The sequence below is a fragment of the Ricinus communis genome, chromosome 5, assembly GCF_019578655.1.
Source record: "Ricinus communis isolate WT05 ecotype wild-type chromosome 5, ASM1957865v1, whole genome shotgun sequence".
Taxonomy (NCBI): domain Eukaryota; kingdom Viridiplantae; phylum Streptophyta; class Magnoliopsida; order Malpighiales; family Euphorbiaceae; genus Ricinus; species Ricinus communis.
Genome location: NC_063260.1, coordinates 4143456 through 4163339, shown reverse-complemented (window position 1 = coordinate 4163339; position 19884 = coordinate 4143456). Strand labels below are relative to the sequence as shown.

The 19884-nt window shown below is 31.9% G+C and overlaps 2 protein-coding genes across 3 annotated transcripts; one reads left to right on the top strand and one right to left on the bottom strand.

Moving 5' to 3' along the window:
• Positions 1-497: 497 nt before the first annotated feature.
• Positions 498-16544, top strand: LOC8272178 (DNA repair protein RAD4). Of its 2 annotated transcripts, XR_007216028.1 has the most exons (13): positions 498-578; positions 733-1091; positions 1182-1274; positions 1865-1957; positions 2061-2162; positions 3939-3988; positions 9148-9876; positions 11724-12102; positions 12183-12377; positions 12533-12685; positions 14494-14703; positions 15058-15527; positions 16227-16544. XR_007216028.1 is itself a non-coding variant. In XM_048374678.1 (12 exons), the coding sequence occupies exons 1-12, from the start codon at positions 554-556 to the stop codon at positions 15445-15447; spliced, it is 2778 nt and encodes a 925-aa protein (XP_048230635.1). In that variant the 5' UTR covers positions 498-553; the 3' UTR covers positions 15448-15782. The 2 variants fall into 2 exon arrangements, 1 of the variants encoding a protein (XP_048230635.1); XM_048374678.1 differs by lacking the exon at positions 16227-16544 and having other exon boundaries at positions 15058-15782.
• Positions 16545-17421: 877 nt separating this feature from the next.
• LOC8272176 (HMG-Y-related protein A) lies at positions 17422-18988 on the bottom strand. Its single transcript, XM_048373518.1, has 3 exons — positions 18973-18988; positions 18313-18344; positions 17422-18167 (listed from the first exon to the last, which is right to left on the bottom strand). Exons 2-3 carry the CDS (start codon positions 18313-18315, stop codon positions 17721-17723), a joined length of 450 nt encoding a protein of 149 aa, XP_048229475.1. The 5' UTR covers positions 18316-18344; positions 18973-18988; the 3' UTR covers positions 17422-17720.
• Positions 18989-19884: the final 896 nt, after the last annotated feature.

The following is a 19884-nucleotide window of genomic DNA, read 5'->3' as shown; positions in this document are numbered from 1 at the left end:
AATCTTTTTATATAAATAAATTTAAGTAATAAATGAGTACTCACTTAATAAAGTTATTTAATGTGTAAATATTAATGAAATCAGAAAAAAAAAATTAATAAACTAATATATTAGAATAAAATAAAAATATCAATAAAGACAAAAAAACTATAAAATTTAAATTAATTAAATAAAAAATTAAGAATGTAAGTAAACTTTTAATATTAAATAGTTATATGCTATCCGAATATAAAATTTAAATCCTATTCGTGCCAATTACAGCTATTAAAAATTGAATCTGAATCCATCCAAATCCGGTTATTATATATTTTCTAAATCCATTCTATTGGGTCGAATCAGAGACTCGAAAATACACCTCTTGCCATCCTTTTATCTTAATGTTAGGGACGTTTTAAAACGACAACAAACCATAAGGACCTAATACTAAAACAAGGAAATATTCAGGGACCTAAAAAATGGATTTATTTTGCCATATAAATTTACAAGTCCATAACAGTTTTGCGCGCGACTCCTCTTGCTCTTGCGCAAAACAAATAAAACATAGAATGCGAAAATGCGCAGTAGAGACGATAAAAGAGGTCCTTCCTTTAAACCCTAATTTTCCATATTCACCATTTTTTTTCATATATGTTCTTGTTCATTTACTGCAGTTTTTATTTTTTAAAATAATTATACTTAGTTTAATTAATTTATTAACACCATTATATGTGTTCTGATGCTGAGAATTTGCAGCGAAATTGGGTAAAGAGAGAGAAAATTTGGATGATATTTCAAAGGAAGGAGTAGATAAACTTGTAAGGCGTGTTAATAATAAAAGTAATGCAAGAACCAAAGAAAATAAAAAGGAAGATACAAAAATAACATGGAATGAAGTTGATGATGATTCAAGAAAAGAAATTTACAGTGAAAGTTTTAATATTTCAAAGAGGAATAACAGTGATGATGATGATAATGTTGATTGGGAAGATGGTTCTGCTTCAATGCTGGACTTTGCAAAGAATAGTTTAGGCGGTGGCTTGACTATTGAGTTTAGCGAGTCTCCTGATTCTGTTAAGAAGAAGCCTATTCGTCGAGCTACGGCTCAAGAAAAGGTGAAAATGTACTTTCTTTTCATTGAATTGATGAACAAGGTTGATTCTTTTTATTTTTTATCTTCTAAATTTTACTTCTTTCTCTTGCAGGAATTGGCAGAGCTTGTACACAAGGTTCATTTACTTTGTTTACTTGCTAGGGGAAGAATAATTGATAGTGCTTGTGATGATCCTCTCATTCAGGTTGGCTGGCTTTTGTTTTGTTGTTGTGGAAGTTATTTTATTGCACACTGGTGTCTTTACATTTCAAGCTTGTTTGTTCGTTTGCTCGTTTGCTATTTCGAGCTTGTTGTGAGCCACCGCTCTATAATCACCTTCATAAACTATGGCTGTCTGGCAGTCCATGTTCTTATACAATATTGATGAGACTACTCTTTTTTCTTTTTTTTGTGGAAAGTAAATAGCATTATAAGATTCAGATAGATAGTAGAAAAGTTTCGATCATACCTTTTTTAAAAGATTTCCCAACCCCTATGTTAACTTTGACAGCGTGCTGCATTGTTAGTCCTCATAACTGCTGTTAGTTTCCCTAATCACTTTCCTATTTGTGTGATTGCATGCTTACTTGCCTTGCTTTGCTACTGCTTACCTTTCTATAGCTAATATATTACATGTCATATTTGCTAAATTTTCTCTCCCTTTCTATCTCACACACACACAAACAAACACGCACTTAATCTATGGTTTCCTTCAGGCCTTATTATATACTTTAATCAGCAGATAGAGACTCACAGTACTTTCTTACTTCTGTAACAATTTATTAGTGATTCCAGGCCTCTTTACTTTCTCTGCTGCCAGCACATTTGTTGAAAATATCAGGAGTGTCAAAACTCAGTGCTAATGCTTTATCTCCTCTTGTCAGTTGGGTAGGTTGTTTCTGTTCTTGCACAGGACTAGCTTTTTTCCGCTTCTATTTCTTTATTTATCACAAGCTCTGTTTTGCTTATCAAACTCATGTAAAATTTTCAGTTTCATAATAACTTTCATGTTAGAAGCTCTTTCGGCGAGAAAAGACCATTTCAATCAGCTTTGGCCTTTGCACTTGAAACTCATGAAGGAACTCCAGAAGAGGTAGTTTCCTGATGTCTTATTCTGGAATTTGTTTCAAGGTTGTACATATTGGATTCTGTATTGGATTTCACATAAAATCTTGTCCTTTGAGAAACATGTTGTATATATAGAGGATTAGTTGGTGCATGAGTGTGCTATGTGAAAACATGGAAGCTGATTGGTTTGATTAATTTAATCTAAACCAAGAGTACTTTGACTCCTTACTTTATTCTGATTCCAACCTATCCATGTTAAATGGATACTTGGATAAGGGTATATGATACATTGGCACTTCGATTCAATTTCAGTGGGAAATTTTCTGAAAACTTCATGGAACATTCAAGTCTGAATTGGATGCATTCCTGTACTTGATACATGCTCAAGTCCTAGTAACATAGAGTAAAACGCAATTTGTATTTGCAGAACCAAATGCTATCGTTCACTAGTTAGCTTCTTGTATCTACTATACTAAACACTCCTAGTTTCCAGTCTAACATGTTGGTGAAGGGCCCAACACTACATAAGACTATGTTTGGCAGTACATGATTAAAATTGTAATAAAACCAGCAGTCTAATTATTTTATTTGCCTACCTAAAAAGTATCTTATGTAATATAATGCTCATTGGATTATGCAATTAACACTACTTAAAGATGCCACCTCCATGCCATACCTACTGCTGCTTCCGCCAGCTGCCACTTTCATCAATCACCATCTCCTTATCTAAATTACATATGAGAATACAAATTGTCCTTACATTACATATCTTCACTCTTGCAGCCATAGGAATAGGAAAGCCATTCCATTAAATAAAAACCCATTCCATGAAACTTCTTATTGCGGCAAGTTTGTAATTGTATTCAATCCCATTCCGTTCTACCAAATTTAATCTAGGAGAAGAAGAAGAGAATGAAGAAGTAGTTATGCAGCATCCCCAAATTTACTTCACCAACCAGGAAAGATTGATTTATGTTTCTGCGAGGGAGAATGTCAGATCCCAACAAGTGCTAATGAGGTAGATTTAGTCCCTGATATGCTCCAGCTGCTTTCTTTGAACTCATAATCAATGTGGGAACTTGCATGTAACAAACTGGTGGTCATGCAACTTAGTAAAGTCTCCATTGCTCTTTACCTAATATTTACATCTGTGCTGAAATAAAATAGTGTCTTTGAGGAAAAGTTATCCTAAATCATGAAATATTTAAAGCAGCATATTCTGAGTATTGGTTGCTATTTCTTTTGATAGCCATCTCTAGGTTATGCATGATTGTTTTTGGTCATTTTTCTCTAAGCTTTTGTTGTTAATTACGATATACATGCATTTGCATTTAATACACATATTGTTCCAGTGTAATTATGCTGTCTATGTCATGTTACCATGTTATACACTTCTCAGCTTCATTTGGTTCATGGTTTTGATGAGTATAGGATAGCTATTCTTAAATTTGGTTCAGATTTTAAATCTGGAATAGTTGGTCCATGTAGGAGCCGTTTGCTGACCTCCAATGAATATTTACATGCACTATAATCATTAGATATAACAGATTTTTCCAAAGTACTTGGCATAAAAATTCTACATGTAGGTGATGAAAAATTATTCCATGGATATGGAATAGCTTTTCTTTTCCTGCTCTATTTCATTTTGTAACCAAATTCATGCATAATCTGGAAAAAAATTACTGTTCAAAATCTGTGGTTTTCAGAAAGTGGGATCAAAGAGATATGAGTATATTAGTTGAGTTCTAATTGGGGAAAACATTAATGGGTCAATGTTTTTTTTTTTTTTTTTTTTTTGCAGATTGCAGCATTGTCTGTGGCACTATTCAGAGCTTTGAATCTTACAACCCGGTAAGGTGTTATAGTGGCTAATTGGTGGTATATAGTGTTCTAGTTATCACAGTTACTAATTCTGACATGTCAATTTAGGCATTCTTTAGTGCAAATTTGTCACTCAGAAGAAAGAAAAAGATATCTTTGTTATCAAAACTTTTCTCTAAGATTTCAAAATTATTACCGACTTCTTTATTTGTTTCTGGTTCCATCACTTATCTGCCATGGAAATTTCTTCTCTGACCAACTCAAGTGAGAGGTGATTGTATTCTTTATCTCAGCTTCGTAATTCTACATCTGATTTCTGGTGGATACCTAGGGGAAATTTAGTTAGTGAATTTAGTCTTTCTTTTAAGAGCCTCATAAGCCTAAGAAATGAAAGCACTGTATTCTTACTAATCTTTCTGTGAATCGCACACACCATGCTTTTAACAATTACAATTTTAAGTACTCCATAGGACAATTCATTTTTTTTCTTCTTCCATGCAGATTTTATGTCCTTTTCTCCTTATTTCTTTTTCTGTTCCTAGGTCTCGATGTATTATGTACTAGATTTATTATTTGTCACATTTATCCATGGCCTTGTAGACTCACACAGGGCCCACTCATTTGCTTGGAGTGGCAATTCAGACTGAAATCGTGTTTGTCTTGATAGTCATCTAATTTCAGCTTAATAGAATAATGTCTTGAAATTGATTTAAAATGCCTATTGATTAGTTTATCTTTAGATAGCAAATCATTGTGGCAAAAGCGCCAACCTGATGCACCTAAGAGCATAGGCCAGGTGCTAAAAAAGCCCATCAGTATAACTTTTTATTGTGCTTCTTAAATGAAGCAATCAATTTTGTGATTTTCTTTTTATTTTTAAAGTTTAAATAAGCAATTTTGTTTGTATTAGGTAACCAGGGCAGTTTAAACTAGCAGGTCTGGTTGTATTAGGTAATCATGGCCGGTTAAACTAAGCGGCAGGTTTTATTTGTTAGGTACTTAAGGCACCACCTAACTTAGAGTAAAATAGGTTTAAATTTAATAACTTAATATAAAATAGGAAAAGTCTTAAAAGCCAGCTACTGCTCCTTTTTTATTCTTTTCGTCTCTTTGCTCTCTTTTTTAATGTTATAGGTTAGAGTTTTATTTTTCCATGTAAAGTGACTATTCACAAGCTTTGATTATCACTGGATTTATGTTTGCTAAATTTATGTTTTTTGGTGTATTTTTTTAAATTAATTTGTCTTAGGATTTTGCGCCTTGCCATGTTCAGGTGAGCATTTTTTTGCATTTTGCACTTCAAGGAGATAGGAAGGCATATCGCCTTTTAACTACACTGGTTTTGGTTAAATGGACTGATGCGATATTCGAGTTTCCATTATGATGCAGACAAGGAAAACATCAAGAAAAAAAAAAAAAATAAAGTTCAAAGAATCAAGAGATTTTTGCAATTCTGGTCCAATATTTACAATTTCAATACCCAAAAGGTATTTCCATAATTTCCAGCTTTTCTGGAACAATAGTTTTATTATATAATTATTTTAAGTCTGATTTAGGAGTTGTGGTTGATTTAGTATTTGGTAGTTAATATTAGTTTGTTATTCCCCTAATTTAGGATTCCTAATCCAAGTAGTGTTAAGATTAATTTAGTCTAAACAATAGACTCCCTTATAATTAATGTATTAATCTATTAAGTTTATGAGAACGAAAAAGTCTATAAAATAATGTAAGGCTAATGTATTTAAAGTAAATCACATATATTAATTTAAAATCAATAAATTACTCTATGAAATAGAAAGCTTATTGCAAAAATACAAGTGAAATACTTAGTTTTCAATTCAACAAGTGATTACCATGGAAAAGATCACATTCTCAAATGATTCCATGATGATTACACTTTCTTTTTAATTCATAATATAATTTTCACTTCACTTTCTTCTGTTGGTGGTACGCCTAAAAGAAAGAATTTTTGTATTTGATAATTTCTAAAGTTTTAAATTTATTCCCAATTATAAGCATTAATAAACAAACACTAGCATTATATTTGGTTGAAATTAATTTAGAAATTTATTTCATTTGTAAATAAATTTGGTATATTTTATGTGTAAAATAATACCTATAGAATTCACTTCAATAAAATGAATATTGTGCTTGAAGTAAATTATAATTAAAAAAGAATTACAGAGATAAAAGGCATGAGAGAAAAATGAGAGAGAAAAAAAATGATATAGTGAAGTTGAAAGTGCTATTTTAGTTTTACGAAATTAATGTTGGATTCATTTTGAGAAACTCTAGCTATTCTGCTACAATTCATTTAGTTAGATTTTCATTGATTTAATGAATTAGAATTCTAAGCTGAATATCATTTCAATCAAATATAAAAACTTTAAATTTGCAAATAAATTCTAAAATTATATAGAATTCACTTCAACCAAACATAATGTAAAAGAAAAGATGATATGTAAATAATTAGAATTTTTCTTCTAAACATTCTCTCTAATATTAATAATTACAAAGAATTTGTTCCAATTTTTGTTAATTATTGAATAATAGAATTATTAGTTATCCAGTAAAAAGAAAGTTGGGTTCTTGAAAAATTTATTAATTAATAAAACTATTAATTTATTAAATATTAAATATAAGAGGGTCGAACTTTATATATCTAGGCTTCTAGTAGTTCAGAGTTCAGCTTTATAGATTTCAGTTTAACAAAAATTACACCAATGTTATTTTGAATTGTGTGATTCAGTTCTTCCTTAGGCGTGATTCCAAAGGAACCTTTTCTTGGTGTGATTCTCAAGAGCTTCTAAGTGATGCTTAGGTGTCATTTGGATTGGGGTTGGAGAATGCTTTTCTAACCTCAATTTTTATTTTATTTTATTTTTGAGTTCTGATAATTGCTTTTGAAAAAAGCAGGTAAATTGTTGCTTTTTCAAAAACAGATTTGAGAAAAGCAGTTTATAAAAAACTTAAAAATCAATATTCAAAATAAAAAAATCTTAAATTTGCTTCTTTAACATCCAACAACAATCTCAAACACATCCTTAGAAATTTTTCTATCTTTTCTTTGTTCATTAAAGTATCAAATCTAAATATCTGATCATAAATATCAGATTTTAACTTATAACTTCTCTATTTTCCGTGAAAATCAATATAGAGCAGGTTATCTAATTCTACCCTACATCAATTTTGCTAGTAGAGCTTCAAGATCCTCATAGTTTGATGATTTGATCTTCATCAACAATGGGAATATCCAATTTATTTTTTTGAGGAGGTGATCCTACAAAATTTTGTGATTGGATTGATTCTCTCGAATCTTACTTTGATTGCTACAACAATGAGGAACTACGTAGGGTAGGATCTTCAAAGTGCAATTTGATTGGATCTGCAAAATTATGGTGATATAGTGTTGAATATGGTAAACAAATAGGGAGGCAATCCTAATGGCAAGAAATGAAAACAGAGCTTCAGAGAAATCCTTGCCACCGCATTGTCGCCAAAGAATGCATGAAAATATATATAATTCTACATAAAGTTGCATGTCAATGGCTAATTACTTGAACCAATTTGAAAAGCAGAATTTTTTCCATTAAGAGCGTGAATGGAATTTTGATCAATTGACTGATGAGATGAGTTCAAGATTTGGTCATTTGAATGCTTGGAGGAATCAGTTGTTTGGAAGGTTCCCTTCAAATCCTATCAATGAAACTTCCAAAACTATTAGTAGTCAAGTCTTGTTATGAAATTCAGCCCTAACTCTATAAGTTGCTTCCAAGATTATTCGAGAACAATTTCCAGAAGTTGATAAAAGTCTACAAGCTGCACCAAGCCAAACCTAAGACCTAATCTGCAAACTATGAAGTGTTGATTTACAATTTCTTTTAGGAGCAAGAAATCTAATAATAGGAAAGCCAAAAGTGTAGAACCAGCAACAAGCAATTTCTTTTAAATTTACAATTCAATGAGGAAAAATTGCAAAACATTCAGTCAGAAGTTCCAAAGCTAGAATCACATGCAGGGATTTTAAGACAGCAAGTGGTCAAGACTAGTAAACAACTAGACACTTTTCCAACAAGCAAAAGGGATGGAATAACGATTACAACTATTAAAAGAACCTATGCAACTCCATGAATGACATAGGAAAGGGACACAAAATCAAATCCTGCAACCACAACCCCTCAATTCTTGAAACCCGCTTCAAAATTTGCATGTCCAAAAATTAAACATGAAGAACCAATTCAAGCAAAGAAGAATTAGAAAGGTAGCAACAAGTAGAGCCTTTGCGAGATGATTTTCAACATTTGTAAGAGAAAGAGGAGGTCAAATTCGTTCAAGTTACGAAAGACACTCAAGATGGTGTATTTTGTTCTATTGCTAGTGTTCAAAAGGTGGACTTCATTCCTAATGAATTCGTATATGAGTCTAAAAGGAGGTTTCCAATATCTCGGTTGATACCAATAGTTAAGAAGGCCAAATTCAAGTCCAACAAAATCCAAAGGAAGAATGATATGGACAAGGAAAATATCAAGAAAGACAAAATTCAAAGAATTAAGAGATGTAGAATTTTTATTTAATATTTACAATTTCAATACCCAAATGGTATTTTTGTAATTTTCAGCTTGCTGGAACAATAGTTAGAATTTATTTTAGGAGTCTTTATTTATTTTGGGCCTAATTTAAGAGTTTCAGTTGGTTTAGTATTTCCTAGTTAGTATTAGTTTGTAATTCTCCTAGGTTAGAATTCCTAATCCAGGTAGTGTTAGGATTAGTTTAATCTATATAAATCTAAGCTTGTAGTGATTTGAAGAAACCTTTTCTTGGGTGTGATTCTCAAGAGTTTCAAACTGTGATTCTTAGAAGTTTTTCTATCTTTTCTTTGCTCATTAAAGTATCAGATCTCAGATCCTGTCATAAACATCAGGTTTCAACCTGTATCTTCTTTATTTTCTGCAAAAATGAATGTAGAACAGGTTATCTAAATCTATCCTACATCACACAAGTATTTTACTGTCATTTTTAAATCATGCATTCATGTTGTGTCCAAAATTACCATCCTCTTTGCACACAGATGCAAGTAGCAGTAAGGTTTAAATACACTTCTGGGTCTCGTAAACTTCTGTACGAAAAGTATTTTGTGACTTTCTTGGGAAAAGCTTATTTCCTCTGATTCTGTGTATACATGTTTTCAGGTTTGTGTCCATTCTAGATGTTGCCTCAATAAAACCTGATGCTGACAAATGTGAATCTGCTACTCAAGATATGAGCAGAGATTACAGGGGGGTTTTCAATACTTCAACATTGATGGTAGATAGACCAAAAGAGGTTTCTATGTCTCCTAAGTTATTTTCATGCAATGAGAAAAGCAATGTGTGTGAAACTTCTGCGAAGGCTTCTTGCATAAGTAACTACCCAAGGAGCAAGAAAACTCACTGTGAAAGTCCCCTTGCTGCAGCTGAATTGGAAAATCAAACAACAGCTTCTGAATCATGTAGTAGCTCAAAATCTCAGGGTTCAAAGAGGAAAGGTGATCTTGAATTTGAGATGCAGTTACAAATGGCTCTCTCTGCAACGGCAATTGAAGCTCCTCAAATTAGCATGGGATCAGATGTGATAAGCTTGATTAATGATACATCAAATATCTCTTCTTCACTTAAAAGAATTAAGATGGTTGGAAGTGAGGAATCTCCCATCCATGGAATCTCAACTGCACTTGGATCAAGAAAAATAGGATCTCCTCTGTATTGGGCAGAAGTATACTGTAGTGGAGAAAACTTGACAGGGAAATGGGTTCATATAGATGCTGTAAATGCAATTGTAGATGGAGAGCAAAAGGTTGAAGCCTCAGCTGCTGCATGTAAAACTTCTTTGAGATACGTGGTTGCTTTTGCTGGGCATGGTGCTAAAGATGTGACCCGCAGGTTATAAAATTCTCTGATTTTACATTTCTCCTGTACATTTCTAATTTCATTGTCACATTTCTAATCATGCATACATGACAGTAAATAAAATGAAGAACATATAAATTCTTTCTTTGTTCATTAGCTTTTTAGATTTGTAAGATGCATGAGACCTACTGCCACCTTCACCTGATTCCGTCCTTTGTTGCTCAAGCTTAAGTTCCTGAGAGGATTTGCATATAAATGCACTTGTTTATCTTTCTTATGAAATATTGAACTACGAATCCTCCATCTTGTGAAAAGGGGCTTCCGGAAGAGGAATGGCTTGTGAAAATGATAGATTTCTCTTCCTTTTTCTTTTAATGATTGTTTAAAATTTTTCTTAATCTTCTAGTTATATATGCCCCAAACCCTGATGGTAGAGTTGTATGATTCTGGATCTGAATCTTACAATTCTATTTGAGTCTACAGTATTTGGAATGGACTTGAACTGTGGCTGAATCAAGAAATTTGCAAGTCAATCGGGCTAATCGCTATAATTCAGTCATTTAAGTCGATTCTTTCTTTTTCATGCTCATAGGGCTCAATAGAATTAAAAATCAAAATTTATTTCAAATTTCATTTCTATGCGATTATTGTTAAAAAGGCAAAAAGAAAAATTATGCATAAAAGAATATTAAACATAAGTGTTAAAAGTTATATTTATCCCACATCGCTTGGTTACTAGGCTCTTATAATGTATAGAAGTGGATTGGGCACCCTCTTCCTTTGAGCTAGCTTTTGGAATGAGTTCTATCCAAGCCTATTTATTATGGTATCAGAGTCGACTTTTTTGTCTGCTTTGATGGGTTTGAATCCGACCCGTTTGCCCGCTTCGCTGCTCTTGTCTCTGTCACCAGCTTTTCAGATCTTTATTGCCATGAAGGAACATCTCTACAGCACGAGAGCGGCATATCGCGGGTCAAAAACCTTTGTCCCTGTCTGTTGACGGAAAAGAGAAAGGAAGATTGGGCTTGTGAAAGGATTGCTGTCAAGCTCGACTCTGTCACGCTAAGCATGAGGGAGGGTGTTAGAAGTTGTATTTATCTCACATCGCTTGGTTTCTGGGCTGTTATAGTGTATATAAGTGGATTGGACACCTTCTTCCTATGAGCTAGCTTTTGGAAATGAGTTCTACGCAAGCCTATTTATCAAGAACAAAACAACTCTTCCTATTGCATGAAGTTATATCTTCTACTCCTATTCTAATATTTTACCTACTGAATAAATTTATAATTGTTTTGCATATTCCTAGATGATATGGAATATATATTATATGATTTTATATTAAAATAATATCATCTAACAATATATAACATATTTAAAATAATATGATAGATGCTTTTCAATGTTTATTTGATTTATAGAAGCATTTTTATCTTAGAAGAATTGATCATAGTGAGGTCTTTAACCTGCTTTCTGCCCTTATATGCAAGCACGATTCTAATTGGGTAAATGATACACTATAATTATCTAAATATTTCATATTTTGCGTTATTTTGTTTCTTTCGCATGGATGTACATTAAATTTAATTCATTTTAAAAGTCTCCATTGAATCTTACATTCGATTCAATTCTTGATTCCTGATTCACAAAATAAGGATTTTGATCCTCGATTTGACAACTACGATTGCAAGGCATTTCTTTCTTTCTTCTCTTTTCTGTCTTTCTCTTTGCTTTTTTTCCCCTTAAAAAATCTATAGTTACATATCCTAAAATGTGGTTTGTAAATTGTGTAATTTTGGATTAGTCAATTAAAGATATGCCAAAACCATTTATTCATTCATACACTTCAATCTATATATATTATAATACAATCTCTAATGCAGGTATTGTATGAAGTGGTACAAGATAGCATCACAAAGAATTAACTCAATTTGGTGGGATGCAGTGTTGGCCCCGTTAAGGGAGTTGGAATCAGGAGCTACAGGGGGTATGGTTCCTCTGGAAAAGCACCAAGCCAATGCCTCAAATAGACATAAAATTGTGAATGTATCAGGAGTGTCTGATTGTTTAATACAGGATAATTTTCCAATGCATGCCAACTTGTCTGAGAAGTTAGGGTCCTTTAAAGGGCCTGAAGTTCCTGAGAGGAAGACTGATATAGAATCTTCTGGGAGGAACTCTTTTGTTTCAACTAGGACCTCTCTTGAGGATATGGAGTTGGAAACTAGGGCACTAACTGAGCCTCTCCCCACTAATCAGCAGGTATAGTGATCAATGCATAGCTTAACATGAAATTCTAAATTGCTCCGCCAATTTTATAGAGCTCCATTTTCTATATGCAGGCCTACAAAAATCATCAACTATATGCTATTGAAAGATGGCTTACAAAGTATCAGATACTTCATCCCAGGGGTCCTGTTCTGGGATTCTGTTCTGGTCATCCAGTTTATCCTCGTGCTTGTGTGCAAACACTCAAAACAGAACATAGATGGTTGCGTGAAGGACTGCAGATTAAAGCCAATGAATGTCCAACAAAGGTTCTGTCTGGCAAATTTTTAATCCCTATTTTTTGTTTATTGTTTTACTAGGTATTTGAGTTTTCTATTTATGTTTATTATTTTACTAGGTATTTGAGTTTCCTATTGTAACTTGTTCATAGAAATAGTTTCTTTTTATTTTTGTATTTCTACAGGTATTGAAACAATCTGCAAACCTTAAGAAAGTAAAATCTTCAGAAGATGATGACTACAGCGAAGTGGATCCTAAAGGAAATATTGAACTTTATGGGAAGTGGCAGCTGGAACCCCTGCAGTTGCCTCATGCTGTAAATGGCATTGTGCCAAAGGTGAATTTCTATTTTATTCTTTGTAGCAATGCATCTTTCCTCATTTCCTTTAGTTCTTTTACTTACTCTTTTAGTTCTTTCTGTACCCTAAGCAGTCATGAGCTTTCCTTGTGTTAGCACATTCATACATGTAATCCTCATGAGCTTACTTAACTAAACATCCTCTGCATTACTATTTGCGACTTATCTTCTTTAAGTATATTGTCTAACTTAATGAATTATTTATCATAATACTGTAGTTGAGTAGGACCATGAGATTGATAAAATTTTCACAAATAAATGGATTGATTAATCTTAAAGGGTGTTATGGAGCTTGCTTTAGTATAAATAACTTAAGGTATCAAGCAATCATTAAGCCTTTTATCTTATAGACATTTTACAGCCAAAGCCACATTTTTATATACATTATAAGTTTTGTTAAATACTATTTACCCCCTGATATTTTGTCTAATGCGCAAGTCAGTTTGTATGTTTTTTTTTTTTAATCTAAACCCCTTTGAGTTTTAATAAAACTAACTATCACCCCCTCCGTGTTAGTTGAAGGACTAAACTGATAATTTAAAATTCTAATTTGATTCTTGAACTTATTATCAAGTATCAAATTCGTTCAAAATTAATTTTATTCTCAAACTAGTGTAAAATTTTACTTTTAGCACAAGTTAATTTTAGTGCCTAATAAAAATAATTTATTTAATATTCTTTTATTTGTATCTTTTATTTTTTAGCATAACTTAATCCTAGAAAAAATTAAACATATCAAAGACATTTATTTCTTGAACAGTATTATTAAATTACTATATAATTTAATTTTAAATTTTTTTAAATAAAATAAATAGTTAAAAGTTATTTTCTTTGCCAGTCATTAAAGTTAAACTATACTAAAAATAAAAATTTTACTCGTATTATTCTCATTTGAATGATTGATACAAAGCTCTATGTTTAACCTACAAGATTATCATGATCTTTTGTTATTGATAGTGACTTGTCAACTTCAACCTTTCTTCTGTGAAACTAATTGGTATCTAAGTTATTTTACTAGATTAAGACATGACTATTTATTTTAATTTTTTACTTTTAATATAGTTAACCCTAGTATATAATAAAAAAATAGAACGATATTTTTAAATTAGAAATGTTTATTTTATAGTTATAACTAAAATTAATGTATATAGTAATTTAATAATGTTACTGTAAATATAAGTAGTTTTAAAATATTTAAATTTTGCTCGGGTTAAATTGTGTTAAAAGAAAGTAAAAGAATATTAATTAATTTTTTTTAATTAGACACTAAAACTAACTTATGCCTACAATAAGATTTTACTCTAATTTGATAATAAAATTAATTTTAGACGAATTTGATACTTGATAATAAATTTAATGATCAAATTATAATTCTAGATGACTAGTTTAGTCCTTCGACTAACACAAAGGTTTTATTAAAACTCAAGAGGGGTTTAGTGAAATTAAAAATAAAAATGCAGAAGCTAGCTTTTGTATCAGACTAAATCTCAGGGGTTAAATAGTAGTTAACCCTTATAAATTATAACTTTGGTTTGGTGAAAAAGAATTGTATGCAGAGGTGCAAGGAATGTATCACCAATGGCTTACAAACATTTTTATCTTAATTTATCTGATTACCTGCTAATATGACTTCTAGGTGTAATGTGTGTCTGCAGCCTTTTGAGAATGTGCACTACACTTCCAAGTTAAATTTTCATAATAATATATGAATTATATGCACATTCTTTTTTCTTAAAGTTTAAATGAAACTATATTGTCATTGATGATCAATATGCATTCAATTCTAGAATGAGCGTGGTCAAGTTGATGTGTGGTCTGAAAAGTGCCTGCCACCAGGGACCGTGCACTTGAGGCTGCCAAGGGTATTTCATGTTGCCAAGAGACTGGAAATTGATTATGCACCTGCCATGGTTGGATTTGAATTCAAAAATGGTCGATCTGTCCCTATCTTTGAGGGTATTGTGGTGTGTGCGGAATTTAAAGATGCAATCTTAGAGGTAAATGTTTTTGCTATTTGTGGACGATTTTGCATTCTTGAATTGAGAAGCATCAAATTGAATTATGTTGCTCCTTCAATGATTCTTCTTTTTCATAGTACAGATTTTTAATTTCTGCACCTTTGAAGGTGTATTTATGTACCTCAGACTTAAATAAGACGAAATAAGTTAAGATGATGTGTGAACTTATTCTATAAACATTTTTTGAATTGCTTTTGTATTTCTATGATGTTAAATCTATTGCAGTCTATGTGCAACTCTTTAGTTTCCGTAATCAAGATGATATGCACGGTTGTCTTTAGTTCCTCAGCAAAAAAGTGTTTTTGTGTCTGAAATTAGTTGTTTGTTTTCCAGGCATATGCTGAAGAAAAAGAGATCAGAGAAGCTGAAGAGAAGAAAAGAAATGAAGCACAGGCTATATCTAGGTGGTATCAACTTCTTTCATCAATCATAACTCGACAAAGGTTGAATGACCGTTATGGGAACAGTTCGTCATTGCAGATGTCAAGTGGTATCCAAGATAGAAATAATAAATTAGTACATGTTCATAATGAACCTAAGAAGAAATCTCAGAGATGCCAGGAAGAAGGCAATCAGAAGCCCAAATCAGATGCTCCTTCAGTGGTTATAACAGAAGATCACGAGCATGTATTTTTGGCTGAAGATCAGAGTTTTGATGAGGAGAGTTCAATGAGGATGAAGCGATGTCATTGTGGACTTTTAATCCAAGTGGAGGAATTATAGCACCAAGATATGGAAATCCACCGTAAGGTGGTTCTTGAAGAAGCTAGATTCAAGATCTAATCAAGATAGGCTCCAATCTGGTAATGTAATTTGTGCAACTCAATATCTCACTTCTCTCTCTCTGTTTTTTCTTCCCTATCCATTATTTGCACCTATAGTCATGCCTGAATCTTTTCTAAATTAGAGAAGCTGCAGCATCCTTTCTCCTCCTTCCTGTATTTCCTTTAGAACAGTAATATATGGATCGATATGAAATGGGGTGTACTCAAATGCATTGTAACTTGCTAGTGTTTGTGCCCTATACAGAAATAGAACGTCCAATGCCATTATATTCAGATACAGTTCAGGTGTTGAATTTGTAAATATAGGATTGAAGTGGTGGCCCCAGGAGCTCTTATCTAAATACTGTTAGAGTCTGAACGCTATTTCTAGCACTTGAGGGTAAAAGAAAAGAAAACATAGAGTAAAGAATTACAGCTTGAATCTACTAGTTTTGTGGTCAGAATCTAACCCTTGTTGCTACTTATGCCTAGATGCAAGTGTGTAGCTATTTCTTTCATTTTCAATTAAGCAGAAAACGAAGGCATGAAAATAAAACTGTTTAGATGAAATGGTAAGAGTCTCTTTTAACTTAATTAAAAATTTAAGTTCGAGTTCTAGAAGCTTTAAATTAACTCTAAATGCATGTATTTAAAGGAAAAAAATTACGGCAATAAAAGATTCATCATTTCTTCGTGTTAAAGGATTTCTCTCTCTATTAAGACAATTCATTATCTCAGGAATAACAAATGTTGGCGCCAAGAAAAAGTTGGAAAGAGAACTTTTATTACCCTCTCAATTGTGCTTTCAAATTTCGCAGCACGTGGCCTCATGTTCATGAAAATTTATTTTATGAGCTTTTATAGAAATTTGCAGTTTGCACCATGTTTTTTGGGAATAAATAGATAGTACTGTGGAGGGAAACGATATTGAGGAAAAATTTGGAGGGGAAATTATTATTTTTGTTCACTATCTTGTTTGGATTGGGGGAAAAGAACAGGGAAAGGAAATGGGACAAGTTTGTTTCATTAATTATAACTATTTATTCTTCTTATAAATATTAGCTTGATTCCATTTCTGTTTGCCTTTTTCTTCTTTTGAGGAATTTATTTCCACTTCCATCCCATATTGTGAGAGAAAAGTGTTGGTGGACCCTAATTCTCTCCTTACAGTTACTTTCCATTTCCTTAACTAACAAACAAAACCTCATAAATATAATAATAATTTTTTTAAAAAAATAAAAAGTAAAGAACTAAAATCAGAGAGCGATGGATTGTACCACTTCTTTTTTTACTTTTGATATCTATATTTTCTAAAATTAATTTCTGAAAACTAATAAAAGAAATCCCAGTTTCCTTTAAGATCAATTTCAAAATGAAAAATAAAAAATTATAAATGTTTACTCCGGAAAACTATGGCCAATGGGACTTGTAGTTGGGACCAAAATATTTCTCATCAGCAATCAATATTTAATAGCTAATTTGGGGATGACAGTTTACTCCCTACCTAACAAAAGCCCTACTCAAATCAAATCAGACAATATATGCACTGATTGAGTAATAGATATTACTAAACTCGTCCCATAAAAATTACACAAGATATAAATATGATGTGAATATTATAATATCAAGAAATTACACTAAATATGAATATGATGCAAATAGTATAATATATGAATATAATAAGAAAAGTCTATTCTATCCATTTTCTATTCAAATGATATAATATAAATACTTACCCATTACCGTTTATATCTTAAAACCCAAATAAATTTATCATATCACATTATTTGTAGATAAAATTAATTTCATATTAATATATGGCATTATGTATTAATTTATCATATTTGTATTAGTTAATTTTGATTATGAGCAGTTAATGATAATAAATAAATCTGTCAATACAAATACAATAATTAAGAGATAATGCCATATGTACGCGATCAACTAAATCAAATATAGTTGTGGGTTTCTCGGTCAAAGAACGTACACCATAGTAGAACATAACAAAGTAAACAAACTCAAAATATACTTAGCTCCTTACTCGCAAATTATCATCTATAAACTAAACTTGAGAGCCTCAACAACAACAACAATCCTCTAACTCTACAGGCTCGAGTACACACTTTAAAACACACAAGTCACTGAATTCTACAAGGTCAGTCCAGAAATCACTACCATCAGTCTAAAAGGTGGCCTAATTTTGAGCACTCACTTCAGTTACAGAATCAGGCTTTAGCTTTCTGCCATTGCCACAGTTCTAGTCGTAGTAGTCCCATTCATATCCTCCATCGAGTGTGCAATCTTGCGTGGCCTCCCTCTTGGCCTTCCACTTCCTGTAGCAGCAGGCTTGGGCTTCACTGGCTTTGGGGGTGCATCTGGGTCGTTTGGCGGACGACCTCTAGGCTTGGCAGGGATAGGAACGCTGCCTGGTGGCAGTGGAACCTTGGGCTTAGGTGGCCTGCCTCGGCCCCGCCGTGGTGGTGCATTTGGATCTGGTATCATGTAGTTGTTTTTCCAAAAGACTAGCTCTCCAGTGTCCTTCATCCTGGCTAGATGGTGTGTGAGTAGCGCTGTGTGACCGGCTGGCAAGTCACCGTATTTTGATTCAATGTACTTCGATATAGATGTCTTGTTGGAGCCATTCTTGTCATCCAGTGCTGCAATTGCTGCCAAAATCATCTATATACAACAAAAGAACACAAACAGAACTAAGAAAAAAGAAAAGCTGTGATCCATTCTAACAATAAGAATTAAATTTTTTTACATATGCAAGATATTATGCATTACTACTATTGAAACTCAATTATTTGCAAGAAATACTTGCCATGGTTGGAAGGGAAATGGTTTCAGTTGGATCTGCCAAGAAAATCAATTTAGTGAAATTGTAAAACAAGGGTATGTAGGAAAATGAGTTCTCATTACATTTCCAAGAACCCCCATTTTTTACTTTCTAGGAAAGGACTGATTCTGATCACAGTCAGCCAAAGTTAAATGGAATGAAGCACAGCTGTAAAAAGAAAAGATCATTCAAAATAAGGATTGCATAAATTAAAAGAGAGGCAAAAAAAAAAAGTTGCTCCTTTTTCTTGGAATAACTAATGAAAGTAACCAAAAACCTCAAACAGAAATAAAATCTTGCATTCCATACAAAGATTCCTACAAAATAATACCCCTTATGCAATGTAATCAAATTCAATTATGTTTCCATTTAGAACTTACGTATTGTGGGTTGTAGACAAATCCCAATTTTCCGTTAAATTCATACCAAGAAAATGTGAAACTCTAAAAAAAAAAAATAATAATAACCAAGAAAACCAACAGTCTGGTTTCTTTTCACATATACCAGACATCCTCTTCCCCATAAATTATGACCCAAATTCTCCTTTTCCAAATTTTTATCAAGAAGAGTACCATATGACACATGATGAAAAAATTCAAAGAGCATATTAAAAAAAAAAAAACCTTTGCAGTAATGGGAATGTACCTGAGGGTAAGGAGGGAGTGTTGGAGGCTTATAAACCTCTCCAGCTGCTGCCATTGAGAGAGAGAGAGAGAGAGAGAGAAGGTGAAATCTCCTTGCAGAAATTCTTTCGAGAATCTTACAGAGGAACTGTTATTGTTATTGATCTATAAAATTGTCAAACAAATTAGAATGGGACAGCTACTAACCAATATTGTTTATAGGTCCGATGATGATCCAACGGCTTAGGCTTGTGTCAAGATGGTGACCCCCAGATCGATGACGTGGCATTTGCTTAACTTTTAAAAATTATATAATAAGTAACTATACAATTACAATTTCATCCCTTTCTTTCCTTTTATGGCTTTTTTTTCTCAAAATCCATTTTTAGAAAGAATCTCTTGAATTGCACAAAATCTTTTCTATTTTTATCTTTTACTTTTTAAGAAAATAAGAATTTTTGTTTTCATAGAATATCTATTAAATATGCTTACTTACTATTATATAAAAAATTTATTTTTTGGATAATATCTTAAGTATAAAAAGTAAACTTAGAATAAATAAAGTGAAAACTCCTTATTTTTAACAAAAATAAGTGACTTTTATATAAAGAAAAATAATAAAAAATGTTAAATTTATTTTTCAAAGTTTAGTTATTATTTTGAAAACTTTAAAAGCTGTTTTTTATATTTTATTTTAAAAAATAATATAAATAAATATAAAATTCTATTTTTATTTTTATTTAAACTTTTTTTTAAAAAACTCACATAGTTTTCTATGAGTAAGTAAAAAAAAAGATAATTTTTATAGAAAATTTGTAAGATTTATAAAACATGTTTATTTGCTATTATATAAAAAAAAACTATTTTCTATTTAAATAGTATTTTTAGTTTAAAGAGTAAATTTGGAATAAACTTCTTTTTTTCATTTGAAAAA